The sequence below is a fragment of the Canis aureus genome, chromosome 4 (genome assembly GCF_053574225.1).
Source record: "Canis aureus isolate CA01 chromosome 4, VMU_Caureus_v.1.0, whole genome shotgun sequence".
NCBI classification, from domain to species: domain Eukaryota; kingdom Metazoa; phylum Chordata; class Mammalia; order Carnivora; family Canidae; genus Canis; species Canis aureus.
Genome location: NC_135614.1, coordinates 90,008,701 through 90,028,073, shown reverse-complemented (window position 1 = coordinate 90,028,073; position 19,373 = coordinate 90,008,701). Strand labels below are relative to the sequence as shown.

Here is a 19,373-nt window from a genome sequence, read left to right as displayed (position 1 = left end):
AAATAAATAAAATAAAATAAAATTAAAATAAAATAAAATAATAAAATCATACCTAGGAGCACCTGGGGGGCTCCGGCGGTGAGGCGTCTGCCTTTGGCTTGGGTCATGACCTCAGGGCCCTGGGATCCAGCCCCACACCGGGCTCCCTACTCAGCGGGGTGTCTGCTTCTCCCTCTCCCTCCCCCCACTCGTGCTCTCTCTCTTTCAAAGAAATAAATAAAATCTAACAATAAAATAAACTCATACTTAAATACTTGTAAGTGATATGGGAAAATAACCTCTGTGTTCTGCGAAACATATACCTATCTCAGTTACATTGAAAAAAAATGGGTAGGTGACATCCAAAATGTTAAATAAGTTTCTTTCTTCAGGATGGAATCAGTTATTTTTAGTTTTGTCCTCAATTTTAGACACTTCACCACTTCACCAAACTTTAAACGGCTGGCATGTATTATTTTTATGATCCAAAAACAATTAATGTCATTTTGAATGTCATTAGTTCCATTAATACAGAATAGATTGAAGGGAAGCAAGTGTCCCCCCAGCAACTGCTTGGAAACTTGGCGTGAGGTTGCCATTTCCGTCTCTGGGTACTTTGCAAAGTGGAACGTGGTGGGCAGCTCTATTATTACTTAAGGCAAACTCTGCCTGGGGAGTCTCTTGCATCACTTAGGGACCTCGGATAGGGTCCCTTCCCAACACTGGCCAAGGTCAGACACTCACCCTTTTCATTCTTGTACCTCCTGGTCTGGGGTGGGTGAGGGGATATATTTTTTCTACTTAGTAGACAAAAAAAAAAAAAAAGACACTTATTAAACTATTTTTCCTGGGCCTCTCCTTTTCCCCATTTTGTCATAGGGATTTGAAACACTTCTGTGATAGCCTCAGGCCAGGTTCCCCAAGTTAGAAAGGACTCTGCACATCCTACGACCCAACTTTCTCTACCAGTTGTAACAATCCTTATAGGAAACTCTTCACTCCCACATAAGACCTTTGAGTCTTTGAATTATCGCATTGGACCCAACCAGTGCAGCATTCAGGGCAATCAGGGAAATACCCACGGTTAGGGTTTTGTGCGAGAGCGAATTACCCAACAGAACACATGCCTCCTTAAGTTTAGAGAACAAGTTCAACCTTGTCTTCTCCTTTGAAGTCTTCATAATGAAGTGTATTTAACACTTTAAGCGTCATTACCCTGAAACAAAGTTCACCTACTTATTCTACATAATTTGGAGAACTTGGCTTTCAAGGAATTCAGGGACTTTGCACCAAGCTTAGTTTTAGACAGAAATGACAGTCTTTGACCACGGTGACACACCGGAGCCACTTTAAAGAAATACATTGTTCGAAATCTATCTCAGCAGTCTGTAGTGCTCTGGAGAAGACGACTAAGTAATTTCTAAATAATTTTATTGCAAAGTGTCAGCTGCTTCTGATCTTTTCCCTCCCTTTTAACCGAAGGCAAAATAAGATACACTGTAATTTATCAGCGTGAATTATCTGTATAATTTGGTTCTTCTGTGAACCTCCTGGTCACCATCCCCTGTTGCTGAGAGCCCCTTTTATGATTGTCTTACATCCTAAAATCCAAAATTTGACACCTAAAATTAAGTTTAAGCCCAGACTGGGAATCAGAAAAACTAGAGCTTATTCCTAAATTTCTAAGAACTTTCCGGGCGGATTTCAGCAGGCGAGCCTGCCGGAGGAGGCAGAGAGCAGAGCGGCCAGGAGCTGAGCAGCTCTGGGGGGTCCGGGCTCCGCCCCGTGACACCTGCGGGATCCCCAACGAGTCCCCCAACATGCCCGCACCTCTCTGTCTCCTCGCTGATACCACGTGCTGCACCGAGTGAATGCAAGCAGTTAATACCTTTGATTTCCAATCTGTAGAAATAGAGATAAAACGATAATTCTAGATTTCATCATAAGGTGTCCCTATGCACCTACCAGGGCTCTACAAACATTATTTTAGTTTCTGCAATAATGGATCTATTCTCATTGTTTCCTACAGTGGTTTCGTTTAATATTAAAAAGCAGGTTATCCTATTCCATACAGCTTTTTCTTTCCCAGGAAGGAATCAACCTTCCCTTACCCCCAGCAAATTACTGCCACCATCAAAATTTTAAATGTGATCATAGGTTTGGCCTGTCTTGTTGGAACACTCCACGATATTTGGGTTTCCTCCCTGACTGAGCCACAGAGTTATAGGGAAATCTATGTCCAACAGAATGTCCATCCATCAGGCTCCTCCCCGCCCCTCCCCCACGCACTGACAGCGCTGAGATAATCCATGACTATGTAATTCCTTTACACAACCACATGTGTGCTGTTTCTTGAAATTTCAGTGGGAATCCTGTATATAGCTGGATTTCCATTTTAAAACTTCTGTCCACATTTTGTACAGAAACAACAAACTGGAGCACCTGGGAGGCTCAGCGGTGGAACGTCTGCCTCTCTTTGGCCCAGGGTGTGACCCCAGGGTCCCGGGGATCGAGTCCCATGTGGGGCTCCCCGCAGGGAGCCCGCTTCTCCCTCTGCCTGTGTCTCTGCCTCTCTCTCTCTCTCTGTTTCTCATGAATAAATAAATAAATCTTCAAAAAAATTTAAAAAAAAGAAACAAACAGACGTTTATAATCATGAAAAAAAAGACATCTTCTACTATCTTTTGTTCTTGACAGAGACTTAAAAGCTAAAGAGATGTTTTACAATTTTATTTTTTAATTTTGCCTTTCCTGATCATCTCCAGGGTGTATGACCCAAGGGCTGCTTTGACCTCCTTGGTTACCTCTCTACTTTAAGATTAGTAAATTCCTGAAATATGAAGGATTGTTCACGGAAGGCAAGCTGTAATACACCTGCCCACTCTGAGAGAAGAATGGTAGAGATCTGCACGCGTCCGTCCAACACACGATTAAAAACCCATGTCAAGAGCAGTCCATTTTCTGAGGTCTAAAGTAGTCCTACTTTTGCAAATAGGTTCACTTTCCTCCTCTCTGTTGTGCTGTAAGGCAGGTGGGGTAAAACGCACTTGCATTCTCTCCCACGGGGGACCAGGTCACTCGTCTACCGTAATTCTTTCCCTTCAGGTTATGAAAATGTTAAGTTCTGTCCCTCTAACCTTGTTTTGCAAAAACAATTATCATGTGATACCAGATGGCAAAGGATGGTTTTGGAAACCTATCAATTTCTTCTCCCCACCCCTTCACCCCTAACTCTGACAAACTATCTCTACCACCAGGCAGCCTGAAAGCTCATAAAGACACTGGCGCGTGAGCGATGAGGGCCTCAGACAACACTTGTTGATAAAACTTCTGCGCAAAGAGACAAGTCTTCTCGTGCTTAGCTCCTGTCTGCTGTGATAATTAGGTTAGCGATGTTTTAAGGATGCGGTTGCATTATTAGACCCCCTGGGATAAACCATGTGTATAACCGTTTATGTCAACCCTCCCTCTGGTGACCTCAGGAGATCCTTTCCCTTACACTAGAATCAAATCCTTGTTGCATCAGCCCGGCATTAAATCAAGGCCTGTGTGAGGTAATAGTACGGTATGTTTCAGGTCGTTTAGTCACAACACAGCATACTCTCACCTCCACCAGTTACCCCGTATAATTCTCTTTCCGTCCCTCTCTCACTCGTGAGTGTGCGCTCCCTCTCTCTCTCTCTCTAACATGCACGCATACACACACAGACACTACAACAGTTCAAGGAGAAGTGATCCGGTCAGCAGCCCGGCTTTCTGACAACCTTTCGAGGGTAGCTCCAAAAAAAGAAGCCTTAAAATAGTAAAAGGTGCAGGTGAACACACAGCACGTGGCTCATCTAAAATGTGCAGGCCAGTGTACTGAATTCAGGTCCTAAAACCCTTCCTCGGATTATACGAAACACTTGAAGTCACCAGTTAACTATGACAGAAGGGAAGCTGGGTAGAGAGGAGGTGAGACAGCAGAGAGGCCCTTGGGGGACCCTGGTGAGCTGCTGCCAGGGCCCAAGTGGCAACAGAAAAAAACAATATTTCAGCAAAGGCAATCTGCTGGCTTAGCAGACAAAGGTCTCTAGAGACCGTACCATCTCGTGAACCCTTCTTGGCAAGACAATTTGAAGTAAACCGTAGCTTACAACGTGGGCTAAGCATTAGGGAGCCTAGCAGAAGTTCTGAGTCGGGAGGAACAAATTCCAGCAGACACCCCTCACCTGGAGGGGTCCCACACACCGCCTTCTGAAAGGGCACCGACAGGGGTGCATGTTCTCTACGGATGTTCTTAGAAGCCTCTTGACTTGGAGGAAAGGAGCTACCGGGGTAAGGGCGAGGCCACGCGGTGGGCACCTGCCACCAAGGTGGCCCCGACCTGCCCCAGGCCTGGCCGCAGCTGCATCCCGCTGGAGGCCCTGCGGGGACCGCTCCGCAGGCAAAGTGCGGAAACCCGGTGCCCCGCTGCTGGCGTCCGCAGCGCTGGATTTGCAATGACGCCACATGGAGAGAAATGGGGGAAAACACGAGAAACAAACAAAAATGTCCAGACGGGAAAGAGAGAGAAAGGGAAGCACCCCACACCAGAGAGGGCCAACGGCTGGCGCGTGAGGACACATTCGGGGCACCCTAATCTAAAGCTGGGCAGAAAAAGAAAAAAAAATCGGAGGTACCTGGGAGATCCACTTGGATACATTGTAACGCGAATGTCCCCGCGGTCGCCATCAGCCCGCAGCGCGGGGACGGGGACGGGGCGGGGCGGGGCGGGGCGGGGGCGCCCGCAGCTCCCGGTGCTCGGGCCGCGGTTTACATAACAGCCCCTTACGTAACCCCCGCCCGCACCGAGGCCCTCCTGCGGGGCGGCCCCGGGCCCTCGGGCTTCGGCCGCTTTCCAGGGGGGCTGCGAGGGGAGAGGTCGGCGCCGGCAGCGGCAGCGCGAGCCCCAGCCCGAGCCCCAGCCCGAGCCCGGCCCCGGCCCCGCGCTCCCGGGTGGAGGGGCCCCGGGGGGAGGGGCTCCCGGCAGGTGCTCCCCGCGCCCGTCACCGGCGCCCGGGCGTCCCAGGCCCAGGGGGTGCGCGGGGGCGGGTGCGGGTGGGGGCGGGGGGTGATGGGTGCGGGGAGGGTGATGGGGCGATGGGAGGGTGATGGGGTGCAGGGGAGGGTGATGGGGTATGGGGGCGGGTGATGGGGTGCAGGGGAGGGCGATGGGGCGATGGGAGGGTGATGGAGGTGATGGGAGGGCGATGGGCGCAGGGGAGGGCGATGGGTGCGCGGAGCGACGGGGTGCGGGCGCGGCGGGCGCGGCTCACCTGCTCCCCGAAGTCGATGGCGATGTTGGTGATGCCCAGGGGCACCAGGAAGCGGATGAGGGGCCAGTAGTGCGTGAGCGCCGGGAATTTCACCATAGTCCCCGCCGTGGGCCGCCCCCACGCTCATGTGCCGCGGCGCGGGCTGTGGCGGGTCGGGGTCGGGGTCGGGGTCGGGTCGGGGTCCGGGTCCGGGTCGCGGTCGGGGTCGGGTCCGGGTCGGGTCCGGTCCGGTCCGGGCGGCGGTGCGGGCGGCGGCTCTAGCAGCAGCGCCGCGAGCCCGAGCGCATCCCCGCCGGCCTCCCACACAACAAAGATCTGCCGGGAAAAAAAAGAGGAGGGACGGCGGCGGCGGCGGCGGAGGGCTCCGCGGACAGCGGCTCCATTATAAGCGCGCCGGGGCCCGGAAATAAATAAATACCGCGCACGAGGCGCCGCCGCCGCCGCCGCCGTGCGGAGGAAATCAGGGGCGGGCGCCGAGGCGCGGAGGCGCGGACCCGGCGGCGGCCGGGCGGGGGCGGGGCGGGGGGAGGGCGGGGCGGGGCCGAGGGGAGGGGCGGGGCCGGGCGGCCGGGGCTGGGACGGAGGGGCGGGGCCTTGCGGCCGGGTGGGCGGGGCCGGGAGGGAGGGGCGGGGCCGGGCGGCCGGGGCTGGGGCGGAGGGGCGGGGCCTTGCGGGCGGGTGGGCGTGGCTGGAGTGAGGGGCGGGGCCCAGCTGCCGGGAGGGGCGGGGCCTGGCGGCGGGGCGGGGCGGGGCCGGGCGGCCGGGGCTGGGAGGGGCGGGGCCGAGGGGAGGGGCGGGGCCCAGCTGCCGGGAGGGGCGGGGCCGGGCGGCGCCCTCCTCCCCCGCCGCCGCCTGCGCTCCGTGGCCGCGGGGGGCGCTGCGCAGGCAGAGGCCGCGGGGCGGCCGCCGAGCCCGGGGGCGCGCGGGGTGGGCCTGGCGGGGGCCCCGGGCGGCAGGAGGGGCGGAGCCCGGGGTGGGGGTCCCCGCGGAGCCCGGGAGCGGCCGGGCAGGGACGTGAGCGCGGGCGGCGGAGGAGCGGGAGCCCCGGGGCCCTGGGGGGAGGGCGGGCGGGGCGGGCCTGCTTCGGGCCCCGGGGACCTGGGGCGGGACAGACGGGCGGCGGGGGCTCGGGGGGCGCTCCCGGGGCGCGGTGGGGGGGGCTCCTGGGGCGCCGCGGGTCGCGGGGGCGGGGGGTGCTCCGGTGGGGGGAGGAGTCCCGGGGGGTCGCGGGGTCACGGGGGTGCTCCCGGGGCGCCGGGGGGTCGCGGGGTTGCGGCCCACTCGCAGACGCAGGAGGGAGGAAGGAGGAGCCCGCGGTGGGGGCGGGGCGGGGCGGGGCCGGCACCTGCGGCCCAGGAGCGCCCCTGCGGGTGGGCTCGGGCCTGGAGCCCCGGCGGCCTCTTGAGACCCTCTTGGGACCCGGAACCTTGGGGGAGCGCGTCCACCCCTACCGGACGCGAGGCCTGCAGAGCTTCATTTGCACGATGAATTAAAGCAATTCCTTGTCAAAAGCAATAAAGTAATTTTGCACCCAAGAAGGAGCCTGCTACCTCACACTCCGCCTTGCGAATGAGCTGGGTGCCCGGGCTGGAGGCCTCGGGCGTTCCACGATGTATTTACAAGTATTGAACGCTTCCCATACTTCGTGCCCTCCGAGAGACCTTTTAAAATTCCACACAGTCCACGCAAGGCCTTGAGAAAGAGGAGGACAATTTACCCTGTGGCTCTGCTGTAACCTCCGACGACGTCCCCTATAATTAAAATGAAAATTTGGTAATTATTAATTGTGTTAGGGGTGTCCAGTAATATTATTTAAAAGACTCTGCAGCAAAACAGGAAGTGCCCGTGTACAGGACTCTCCTCCATAGCAAGTTCCTGAAAGGTGTGTTTTAATGGAGCCAAATCCTCTGCGCCATATACTAAGAGAGCTTGTTATTTAAAGGCATTCTCGGGGCAGGAGTTCTTTTCTAAAGCAAATATCACCTTATGGTTTATCCACTGTTACCCTAGGTTTCCATGGGCTTGTTTTACTCAAAGCAATCTAATTGCACTGACCTTTGTCTGGAATGTGGGGTTGATGAGGTCTCCGATCAATGCTCATCAAGCCGGGTTTGCTTTGGCTGCTCTCTTGACGAGGACCTGCCTGCCACACTGTTGCTGGCGCTGCTGCGGGCCTTGCAGACACAGGCCTTCCCGCCCAGGGGGCACGGTGGGAAAGGCCCGGTGAATCCATGAAGGGCCGTCTTCCTTTGCGAGTACTCTAGAAGTGTACTTTTGTTCTTTTTTTAAGATTTTATTTATTTATTCATGAGAGACACAGAGAGAGGCAGAGACACAGACCGAGGGAGAAGCAGGCTCCATGCAGGGAACCCGACGTGGGACTCGATCCTGGGTCTCCAGGATCGCGCCCTGGGCCAAAGGCAGGCGCTAAACCGCTGTGCCACCCGGGCTGCCCCAAAAGTGTACTTTCTAAATGAGTGATCTGACAGTGTCATCTTTGATTATGGCAAAGAGCACTTTTTAGATTTGAGAGGCCTCTGAGTTTCAGTTGCCCTGTGGCAAGGTGGAAAGACAGGACATTTGATTATTTCTTCTGTCAAGGACTCAATCAGAGAATTGATTTCAAAGGGAGGTTTTGGCCATTCTTTAACTTCCTCTCTTCACTTAGTAGTTGTTTGAAAAGATAACTCCAGAAAAACAAGGGATGATAATGAAGTTTTCTAAGTGTCATGGAACCCAAGAAGAGATCGTGGAGTCATCTACATTGGATTCAGAGTGTTCTCTTTCAGGGGATATAGCTTTCTCATCAATTTACAGGTTTTTTTTGACCAAAGGACGTTGCAAGGTTTACAGGCTCTACACTGGAAAGTGTAAGGAGAAAATATACACATATAGGAAAAATGCCAGAAGAAAATATATCCAGCTATTTACAGTGTGTAGCTACAGCTGCATAGTATTATTAGTTTCCTTTTATACTTTTCAATATTTAACACGATGGGCATAGAGCAGTTTATATGAAGAAAAAGTTTTAAAAAATACTTACAAAATGTCATCAGAAGTGCAAGTGGGCATTGATTTTAGAGCTTTGGAAAAAGTTAACTTTGCACAGAAACAATTTCACAGATGACCAGCCATATACCATTGTTTTAACGTTTAAAATTATTAACTCCAATTTTTGAAGAAGCTAATTAAAAAAGAGAACTAAAAGTTACTTACATGTGTGTCTTTTTTTTTTTTCTTTTTCAGGAATTGATCTTAAATGGCTAAGGACAAGTTACCCCTATATCTGTTGCAAAGAACAGAATAAAAGGTCGTGTCTAAAATCATCCGATTCTATAACTCGGATTTCCTTAACTTGAGGTGCCCACTGGCGGCAGATTGGAACGGTAGCCACGGACAGGAGCTGGAAGGAGATGTCATAAAGATTTGTGTAAGACTGACTCTGTAGAGCTATCTACACGGGTCACAAGTATTTATGGTCTATCATGGAGTTCATGTAAGCAGCCTAACAGATCATTCTAGGGGAAGGATTAGTTCTGGATATTGGTGTCTAGTTTTGAAATGAGTAGGGGGCACCCCAAAGTAGGCTAGTTATAAGGTCAACCTTACGGTTCTACATTGGAGCCTCATACAATTTTACTGCACGGCCCATTGGGGGTGCGGCGTGGGGAAGCCTCTGATTTCTAGGCTGCTTAATTGAGTTCATATGAATATTGTTCCGTTTGATGAAGTCATGATACCTGCTCCGATCCACGCTTCCAGAGCGCAGGAAGGAAAGTTTTCTCCTCCCCTTCCCACCAGCTGCAAGCCTGACTCTTGCCATCCCTGCGTCCTTCTGGCCCGAAGCCTTGTTACTGTGCGCCTGGGCCAGCGATCAAAGCCAGGGTTTGTACTCTCAGCATGTCCCACCAATAGGAGGTAGGAGGTGAGTGGCATGGGTAAACGGTCCAGAAATTGAACTTTTGCTATACATATACTAGAATTAGGTATTTATATTGTGCCAGGAGTTAACGGGTCTCACTCTTCATGACTTCTTTAATATTTTTAAAGGGACCACACGGATACCTCCAAATGTTGAACTGCACAAAGGAATGGGGACTATTTCTAACATGCTGTTAATGAGTGGTCTGCAGGATATTTTGGTAAGTGAAAAAAAGCAAAGTGCCAAACTGAAATGGTATGCATTGGGGGGAGGGGGTAAAATGGGAGAGAAATACGAATATGGCTGTGCATACATGCATGTATTTGCTTGTATTTGTGAATAAGTCACACTGGAAGTATAGTCCACAAATGTTTCAAGTGCTTATCTGCGGTGAAAGAAAGAGCACAGGGTCAGATGGGGATGGAAGAAGGAATTCTCTGAATGTATTTTGCAATCTAATTTTGGCTTTGGAAACATTCATGTTTTAAGTGTCGAAAACGTAAAATTAAGTCAGAAGAAAACAATCATGGGCAGCAGACATACACGTCATGCATGTTTTTTTCTTGTTTCGTCCTCTTTGATTCTGAGGAAAGGATTTGAGACAGCTTTAGACAGAGCACAGATACAGGTCTTATCCATATATGATGCATTTTATAAATTTTGTTTTGCTAAAATTTTTTGTTTGTTTGTTTTTGTATAACTGCTAGGGAATAAGACATTCAGGGAGCCTCTAGCCAGGCCAATTATACAACCTGATGACATTGTGTATTGGTAACTATTAACTTATTTTGTGTTTTAAAAGTGACTAAAAAAACAAGAGTAAGCTTTGGGGTGGGTTCTGCTGGTGCCATTCAAAAATACCAGCCACTAGCACCTTTCAGGATTCGGAGTCTGGAAGCGACGTACTTTATATAGGTGAGCACGTGATGATTCGCTGGCTCGTATTTGGCTCGTGATGGCGACACACGAGGGATAGGTGTATAGGTAATTCATCCTGGCTCTGCAAACCTTAGGTCTGGAATGGAATGCAAATGACCTCTTTGCCTCTGTTTCTCCAAACTATGCCCACTTGTTTTTAAGTAATCTCTCTGCCCGACTTGGGGCTCGAACTCACAACCCCAAGATCAAGAGTCACAGGCTGTACTGACTGAGCCAGCCAGATGTCCCTGCTTTTGCTTGTTTTTAGAAAATGACCAGAATAACGTAAAATGCATATAATTAAAAATATGTAATAAAGCTTAAATTTTTATTCTTGCTAAGCTATCCATGGTCTAAAGTCTATTTTTTTTTTTAAAAAAGCCCTTTTAACATAGCATGTGTTTCACAAAGATTCTAATTCTAGCTCCCTCTGACATTTTTTTTCTTCTATTTATTTTGGCAATCAGATGTAAAGCTGCTTTAGTCTCAATTTCTAATGTATGTCTGATACCTACCACAAAATATGTAATTTCCTAAGGTTAGGAACTATTTAAAATACTACAATCTGCTTTCACTTCCTATTTCTCACCTCCACTCCCAGGACAATAACAGACACCAAGTGATATGTTTTGAATTGAGTTTTCTAAAAGTGTTTTATGTCTAATCTCCAAGTTGGGAAGGATATTAATCCTTTCCATGATGCAGTTAGTACTAACTGGACACCCTTAGCATTTTGATAATATGTAGAAATCAAGTTTTGTCACTTCTCAGACTTGACTATCCCAGAGAAGAGGCAAACAATAGTTCTATTGTTACTGCATTTTAATTGAGTCTATTAATTTGATTAATTAAAGTTTTAATTCATCAGACAAATATGCAGTCTGGTGTCACAACAACTAGATAGCTTGTCCCTAAATTCCTATATTCCCACCGGAGCATTTTTATACTCGAAAAGGTTCCTAATTTCAAAATGATAACCTGCAACACGTTACATAATTTTACTTGTGACTCAATAGATTGAGTAGTTGGACAAGATAGTAATGAAACCAATGCCATTTTAATCTCTATGTAGATAAGCTAACTTTGTTTTCATTCATTCAGCAACCTCTCTTGAGGGTCTACTGTGTGCCAGGCGTGGTGCAAGGTGCTGGGTGTATAGTATTGAGCAAAACAAACGTAATCTCCCCACGACTGAAAACAATGCAAGGTGTCTTCTCTGACCGCTCCTATTCAAAGCCGTACCGAGGGTTCTGGCAAATGCAATCAAGCAAGTACAAGAAATAAAAGGTACGACGTACCCTGGCATGAAAAAGCACTTTTTTTATTTGCAGATGATGAGATAGTTTAACTAGGAAGCCTCAGAGATTCTATGAGAAAGCTACTAGGACTAATACATGAGCTTAGCAAGGTCACAGGATGCAAAGGCACTTAGAGTCCTCCACCGTGTTTATAATATACCAGCAGGGAGACGTTGGCAATTGAAATTTAAAAGCTGTCATTGACAGTAGTATTAAAATTCATGCGATACTTAGGGCTGGTGCTAATAAAAAAAATGTTGAAAACTATAAAACATCAGGAGTTCAAAGAAGACTTTACTTAATGGAGAGGTGAGATAGATTAATGGACCAGAAGGCATTATTAAGATATCAGTTCTACCCAAACTGGTCTACAGACTGAACAGAATCCCAATCAAAGAAAAGGAAGAAAGAGCACAGGACTGAGGATAGCCAAAGCGATCTTGGAAAAGAACAAAACTGGAGAACTCGGTTTTGAGTTCACTGATTTCGAGACTTACTGGAAAGCTACCGTAGTCACCACAGTGTGCTTCAGGTGAAACATCCACATCCACGGAATAAAGAATGAGAAATAGCCCCTCACTTATACGGCCAATTGATTTTTCACAAAAATGGCAAGGTAATTAAATGGAGATGGAATAATAGTTTCAGCGAATTTTGCTGGAACAAAATAATGACCTGCGAGCCATACTTCATGCCACGTGTACAAATTAAATAAAAATATATCATAGATTCAATGTAATAACTACAATACTTCTAGATAAACACATAGGAGGAAACCTTTGTGACCGTAGGTTAGGCAAAGATTTCTTAGACACAACATCGAAAGCACAAACCACATTAAGATTTTATTTATTTATTCATGAGAGACACAGGCAGAGGGAGAAGCAGGCTCGCTGCAGGGAGCCCGACACGCGGGACTTGATCCCAGGACCCCGGGGGTCACGCCCTGAGCCAGAGGCAGAGTCTCAACCACTGAACAGCCCTGGTGCCTCAAAGCTCTTCTTAAGAAAATTAAGAAGACTAGCCATGGATTGGGGAGAAATATTTATAAAATTCATATCTGATAAAGGGCTTTTATCAAGAATATAGGAATCTTTTCAAAACATACCAATAGAAATACAAATAACTCCAATCCGTGTGTTTAATAAACACATGAAAGGACTCTCCTCTTCTTTACTTATTAGGGAAATGTGCATGAAAACCACTAAACATTCACTAAAATGGCTAAAATTTAAATATATGGCAAAAGTGCCTAAGTGCTGGGGAGGCTACAGAGCAAATGGAGCTCCCCTAATCACGTTGGGAGTGCAAAATGGTGCAATCACCTTGGAAAATGACTTGACAGTTACTTATGAACTCAAATATACACTCACCAAACCATTCCACTCCTGGGTGTTTATCCAAGAGAAAGGAAAAGGTATGTCCACAAAAAGAACCCACATGCAGATGTTTATGGCAACTTTATTCGTGATGGTCCGAACCTGGAAACAACCCAAATAACCATGACCTGATGAATGGATAAACAAGTGGTGATAGAGCCAAACTGTGGAATCCTGTTCCCAGTAAACAAGCCAAACTACTGATAAACAGCACAATATGGATGAAACTCTTACTGTCAGGACAGAAATCAGACCAGCGGCTGCCCTTGCCTGCGGGTGGGGGTGGGGGTGGGGGGGAGCTTAAAGGATCCATTCCAAAGTAGCACAAGGAAACTTTCTGGGGAAATAGAAATATTTTACATTTTGACTGTGGTTGTGATCACATAACTCGTGGAACTGTCTACCTAAAATGGGTGAAATCTTGATACGTGTAAATCAGATATTTATTAAACCTACTTTTTCATTTATTTATTTTTTATTTTTTACTATTATTTTTTTTTAACGTAGGCTCCATGCCCAGCTTGGAGCCCAATGCAGGGCCTGAACTCACGACCCCGAGATTAGGACCTGAGCTGAGATCAGGAGTTGGAGGCTGGGGGTGCCTGGGTGGCTCAGTCAGTTGAGCGTCGGACTCTTGATCCCAGCTCCAGGTGCCCCAGTATAAACCTACTTTAAATAAAGCATATATGTATATTTAAACAAAATAAAATAAATCAGAAGCCTTTTCTTCATGGAGCAGCCATTAAACAAACAAGCACGCAAATAGAGAACACGGTTGCTTGCAGCATTCAGCAGTGCACCTGGCCAGCGCATCATAAAGGGCTGCACGAGCACGTTTCCAATTTATGTTTGAATATTACATCAACCCAGTTAATTTGCTTTAGAATTTGTACAGCCTCCTATTTGCTCTATCGCTAACAATAGCTAATATTTACTGCAATTTTTCTGAACGCCAGATGCCGCTGCCCTAGATTCTTGATACGTATCATCTCATTTAATCCCTGAAGTAATTCTATGAATTTGCTACAATGACGCCCGCCTCCTTTTTTTTTTTTTTTAACGGAGTAGAAGCATAAACACAAAGCTTAAGCAAATTTCTAAGGTCTTAGAGCTAATAAGCGGCAAGGTTGGTACTTAACGCACACACGCGGGGCTTAAAAGCTGTTGAGCCCCAGGGCAGGGCCTCTTGATGTCTGAAGCTCAAAGGTGTTGTGCCCGAGGTTGCGAATCCGAGAAACCGTCGAGGAGCCGACACCGATGCAAGCGCACGAGGGTTTACTCACAAGCTCGAGCTTGGGTCCAAGTGCACCCGACACAGCGGGGCAGGGACTTGGACCCCGAGGTGGGTTACAGCTGGGTTTTTTATAGGCTGGTCTAGGGGATTTTCAGGAGGGGGGGAGGAATTTCTCAAGTTCTGTTAACATTCTGATGTGGGGCTTTCAAGGGCATTGAGCTCTGTTCTCATTCTAATATGGGAACTTCTTCCAGGGGCGTGGACTCTGTTGTCTTTCTGATATGGGACTGACATCGAGGACATTCTGCAGTTTTTCCCGTAAAGTTCAGCTCTTATTCCCAGGGGCCTAATGGCTGGACTTGAGCTAATGCTAAACTCGAGGTGGGACGGCCTTGATTTTTCTCGGCCTCCACGAAGGGCAGAGTCGCAGCCCTCCCTCAGAGCCTGGGGTCCAGGCTGAAGGATGGGGTGATCCTAGGGCTCCAGGAGGGAAGCCGCGGAGCTGGCGGTTTCTCAGAAACGGGGAGATGAAGCAAGGCTTGGAGAAGGGACGGCGGGAGGTCGGGGCGGCGGGGGCCGGGCTGCCTCCATCACCACTTCCCACTGGCTTCTCTGTGGTGCTGCGTCGGTTGCAGAGCACTAGTGACACAAGTTACGTTCGTTCTCCACAGTGAATCTGTGAATTCCTTTGGTTGCTGTAAGAGAGGTCAACTTAGACTAGTAAGGCCACCGTCAGGACCCTCTCCGTCCCTAAACCACTAGTTCTGTTCTCCCTCTTGCCCCTTCCCTCCCTTCCTCTCTGTCCTCTGTCCTCTTCTGTCTCTCTGGTCCAGGCCGTGAGTACAAAATCCCGTCCACAGCTCCTGGGCTTAGATACCAGGTCCCTTCAGCTCCCGGGTCTATGTTTCAACAGCGGGACCCCTGCGTGGGCCAGGTTGGGTCGGGCGCCCATCCTGGTTCAATGGGATGGGTCAGGGATGGGGTCCCGTTGCCCACAGTGGCCCCTGGGAGCTCCAGAGCGGACGGACTGGTGGACAGCTCAGCAGGCGCCTCGCGCGTGGCCCTCTGCCCCCCGGTCGTGTTACATCGCCCCATATGTACGACGTGGCACAGATGCCTCTGCCTCGCAAGGCCTAACCATCCAAACGTCCGTCCTCTTTCCCCAACAGCTCAGCCACCCCATTAATTGAAGTCCCTGCTTCAGAGTCTCACCTTTTGCCATATAAGGTGATGCCCTCCGGTTCCAGGGAGTAGAGGTCCTCGGAGGCCACTTTTTAGCCTGTCACAATAACCTCATTAGAAGGGCAAACCGGAACAGAGAGGTTAACCTTCATGATCTGTTTTTAGCCCCCTGCATCCAAAACATTAGTTAGACGTGTAATCGGTGTAAGAATACCGACGATTTCTTTTACGCCCTTTTTTTTCTTGCTAAGCTTTCCGACGTGCATATGCCTGTGCCCTGTGCGTCCTATGGGGAGGATCCTATGGGCTGGGGCGCAGCTGCACACGTCAGGGGAGATGCTGCAGCTCGGGGACCCCACGGGGCTCTCCTTTCACCGGGGAGGAGCGGCCCTGGAGTGCTGAGGCCATGGGGGAGGGCTGGGGAGGGCCCATGCTGGGCACCTGGAGACCCATGGGAAGTGGGGTCCAGGTGCGGCCCTTTTCTCTGCACATAGGGTGGGGCTGGCCTGGGAGGACCGACTCCTTGGATCTACATTTTAGATGTCCCCGATTCCAAAGCCGGTTCTCCCAGCCGTGCTCGCCCGCTCCTGCCGGCTTGACCGCACCCAGGGGGAGTGGGAGCCGGGGTCACGGCCGGGGAGGACCGAGCTAGGGGGTTGCTTACGGAGGTAGCCCCGGGTTGGGTGGAGGTGGGGCAGCAGGCAGGCGGCCCGGATCGCCAGGAACGGGGACGCAGGGAGTGGTTCCCGCAGCCGAGTGAGCACCGGGCCTTCAGGAGACGCCCGCCCGCCTCCCTCCCTTCAGGAGACGACGCCCAGTGGAGGCCGTGCCTGGGGCAGCTCGCGGAGGAACTTGTTTTGGGTAAAGGTGAACTGCTGAGCTGTTTGTGTTTTGATGAACCGTCCCACCCAAGAATGTTCCAGCCGCGTCTTAAAAGGCTCAGCCCCTCCACAGAGCGCCTGGCTTTCCTGAGTCGGGGATTTTTGCCTCCTTCTGTCTAAGAATCCTGCCAGTTTGTCTCCAAAGGAGTGTTTTGCTGGTGGATTGGGACCCGAGCGGCTCTGGATTGAGACCGAGGCTCATTGGCCTTTGTGTTAGGATTTTTCCAGTTCCCTCCTGGTGCCGGGGCTGCAGGGGCGGGGGGGCGTTCGACCTGAGCCTGCCCCTAAGCAGCCCATCGGCTCCAGGTGCCAGGGTGGCCGCCAGAGCAGGTGCCCATCCGGGCCTCATCCCGGGGAGGCTTGGCCGCCGGCAAGCTGGGGCTGCTGCTTGCCAGAGGCTCCATCCCAGCAGGAGGGGACGCATTTGTCCTCGTCCCTGTGTTTTCCCAGGACTCCCTGCCCAGCATCCCTAAGGCCCGTGTTCCGGGGTGTGCTGCGTGTGTGTCCACCTGTCCTGACAGGCCCATGCATGGCAGGTGGCCCAAGGCTCAAAAAGCATGCAGATGAGCAACACGTTAGCTGCGACGAGCATCTGCCCTTTCAGGTCCCAATGCGGGTTGCGGGACAAGTTTACGGGTTGTGTTTTCCCGGGGTTGGCCTGCCTCCTCCCTGCAAATCCCGCATATTTAAATTTGCACGGTCCCCCATCCTAATAGTCAGTGAAGGTGAGTCTGATTGTGTTGTCTGCCCCCTAAATCCTGTTTTTGGCTATTTTTCAAAATCAGTCTGGGAGAATCATTCGAAGGCAGAAATCAAGAGTGCTAACTGGTCTCTAAGACGACGGGACACGCGCTTGGACCTGGGGCTGCCCACGCTCCAGGGGTACCGGAGCCCGGCCTTCCTCCTCATCGCGTGCAGGCGACAGCACCAGCCTCACGCCCCTGCCTCTGCGTTCGTTCACTAGCCCTTTATTCGGTTCCTCATCATTACCAACGAGCCGAGCAGCGTCCCGGGTGCCAGCGATAGAGCCCTGAACGCCGACTCCTGGCAGGGGGACAGCAAGCGGCCCTGTGACGCCGAGCCGAGAGGAGACCTGAGCACAGGGTGGAGGGGGGTAGTGGCCTTGGACGGAGACTGGCGACTTGGGCCCCGAGTTAGGGTGGAGGCGGTAAGCGGCGATCCGGGAAGTGCTCCGGTGTGCGAGGCACTAGCCGGCGACCTGGAGTGGGGCGAGGGGCAAGCGGGTGGTGGCGGCAGCCCACGAGGGGGCCTGTCTGGAGATGGGAACCCGGGGGTTCGCGTGGACACCCCGGCCGCACGCCTGCTGGGCCCTTGTGGAGATGGGAGGCCGGATGGAGAGTCCGGGGCCCCCGCCCTGCGGGGCCATCCAGGGAGTGGCGTAGGACTGGGGCGGCGAGCTCGGGTTGGAGGACTGGGGTCGGCCTGCGGGACAGGCGGTGGCCGAGGGACAGCAAGCTGGGGCACATGGAGATAGCGGCCGGGGCCTCAGCGACGCAGCCTCCAAGCCCCGGGCACGCAGTCCCGCAGTGGACCTGCAGGAGGCCACAGGCCGGGCTCTGGGGCGCCCTTCCTGCCCCAGGGGGGGATGCGGTGGGGGGGGAACACGGGGCCCCAGGACAGGAGCAGCTCAGCGCCGCGGGGGGACGACCGGGTGCAGGGGCCTCGGGGGACCGATTCGAACGGGCCCGGAGGGAGGGTAACGGGAGCGACTGAGCCACCCGAGCCCATGGGTGCTGTCACAGTGTCTTATTAGCATGAGACAGAGAAGAGAGGCTCAAAATAAAGTGTTTATACCAAAAAACCGGAGCGGAGGCGTTGCCAGCTTTGCTGACAGCTTGTGGCTACAAGACAGACTCGCGGCAGGCGTCTCAGCTCTTGTGCCTGCTCTTCTCCGTTTCCTCTCTTTTGTGCTTAATGCCCATTAAAGGAAACCTAATTCAGACACTATAGGAACAACACGAGTAACCTTCGTCCCTAAATCATGTTACCTATTGACTGCAAAATATTTTGCACAAAAAGCATTTTCGTTTTTTTTTCTTTTGAGGAAAAAAGTAGCTAACGTCTTGCCCTACTCTGCGCATCCTATTTTCTGATTGTATGTTCTTAAAATTAGTAATTCTCTGAACGTGGGTATTCAAATCTGGGTTTTTCCCGATCCGAAATCAAACAGATTTACGGTACGCACATTTTATTGGTTTTAGATACCAACGCGGTTTTAGAGGAATAGTCACAAAATGAAGCGTTGTTTTAAAAAAAAGCAAAAAAAGATTAAATCAGTTAATTAACCAGAGAGAGAGGGCGCGAGGGCAGGGGTCCGGGGACGTGAGGGACAGGCCAGCCGCGTAACCAGCTCAATCCCCAGGCGCCCCCCAAGGTGGAAGGCTCTTCAGTTCAGTTTTGGGGCTGTCGGGACAAATCACAGTAGAGCCGGTGGCTTAAAACCAAAGGGTTTAGTCCCTTGTGGTTCTGGAGGCTCGACCCCCGGGGCCAGAGGGGAGACGCCCTGCTCGCCTCTCAGGATCCTGACCCTGATTCTCAAAGACCCCTTTCTCCAAATAAGGTCACGGTCGCGGGTTCTGGGTGTTGGGATTTGGACACACGTGGGGGGGGGGGGGAGGCACTGCTCACCGTCTGTACCATGTGACGCCCCAAGCTGGTGGGAAGGGATCGGAGGCCTCGGGGACTCCCCCGTCCAATGTCCCCTTCTGTAAGTGTGTGTCCAACCCCGCTCCTGGGAGTACGGCATGTGTGAGTCGCTTGGAGAGGCCAGTGGGACGCAGAGGAGGCGACAGTGCCTCGGCAGCCATCCTGGCAGCGTGAGGCCCCACGCGGCCCCGGTGCTGGGCTCAGGGCCCCGGGAAGTGGCTGCCAGTTACCGGCTGTGTGATGCTGCCTGGGTGCCCTGCGAGTCGCGATCCTGAAAGCGGGGTGTGGGTGACCCCGCCATGGCGGTGTCCCCATGGCCGGCCTCAGGCCTCCCCCTGGGGCGCCCAGCTGCGGGGGCTGGGGCCCGGCTCCGCGGTCCCTGGTGGCCTCTGGGCCCCACGATACTGCCAGCTGACACCCGGGTCCCTTCTGGTCTCTGTCTTCCCAATGGCCCCGAGCCTGGCCGCCCAGCCCACTCAGCACCCGTGGGGACACCCGTGGCTCCCGGCAGTCCCAAGACTGTGGGCTGGGGGGTGGGGGGTGACGGTGGCGATCGGCCTGGAGACACAGGCACAGGCCCTCGCGTGGCCCGGGCCGAGTGGGTAGGAAGGGGCTC

At 51.9% G+C, this 19,373-nt stretch overlaps 1 protein-coding gene and 1 long non-coding RNA gene across 4 annotated transcripts in view; one reads left to right on the top strand and one right to left on the bottom strand.

Annotated features, from left to right (window-relative positions):
- Window positions 1–5,735, bottom strand: part of ANKH (ANKH inorganic pyrophosphate transport regulator) — a 116,320-nt gene extending 110,585 nt beyond the window's left edge. The window contains exon 1 of one of the 2 annotated variants that reach the window (XM_077896405.1): window positions 5,277–5,735. In XM_077896405.1, the coding sequence (XP_077752531.1) occupies window positions 5,277–5,372 (96 nt within the window). In that variant the 5' untranslated portion in view covers window positions 5,373–5,735. Of the gene's footprint in view, window positions 1–4,640; window positions 4,728–5,276 lie in introns of those variants that run through there. The other variant, XM_077896406.1, reaches the window with a different exon arrangement.
- A 784-nt stretch (window positions 5,736–6,519) lies between these two features.
- Window positions 6,520–9,872, top strand: LOC144313089 (uncharacterized). 2 transcript variants are annotated; one of them, XR_013378822.1, is made up of 3 exons: window positions 6,568–7,158; window positions 8,523–9,201; window positions 9,327–9,872. It is a non-coding gene; the product is annotated as an uncharacterized LOC144313089 (long non-coding RNA). The 2 variants fall into 2 exon arrangements; XR_013378821.1 differs by having other exon boundaries at window positions 6,520–7,158; window positions 8,523–9,872.
- Window positions 9,873–19,373: the final 9,501 nt, after the last annotated feature.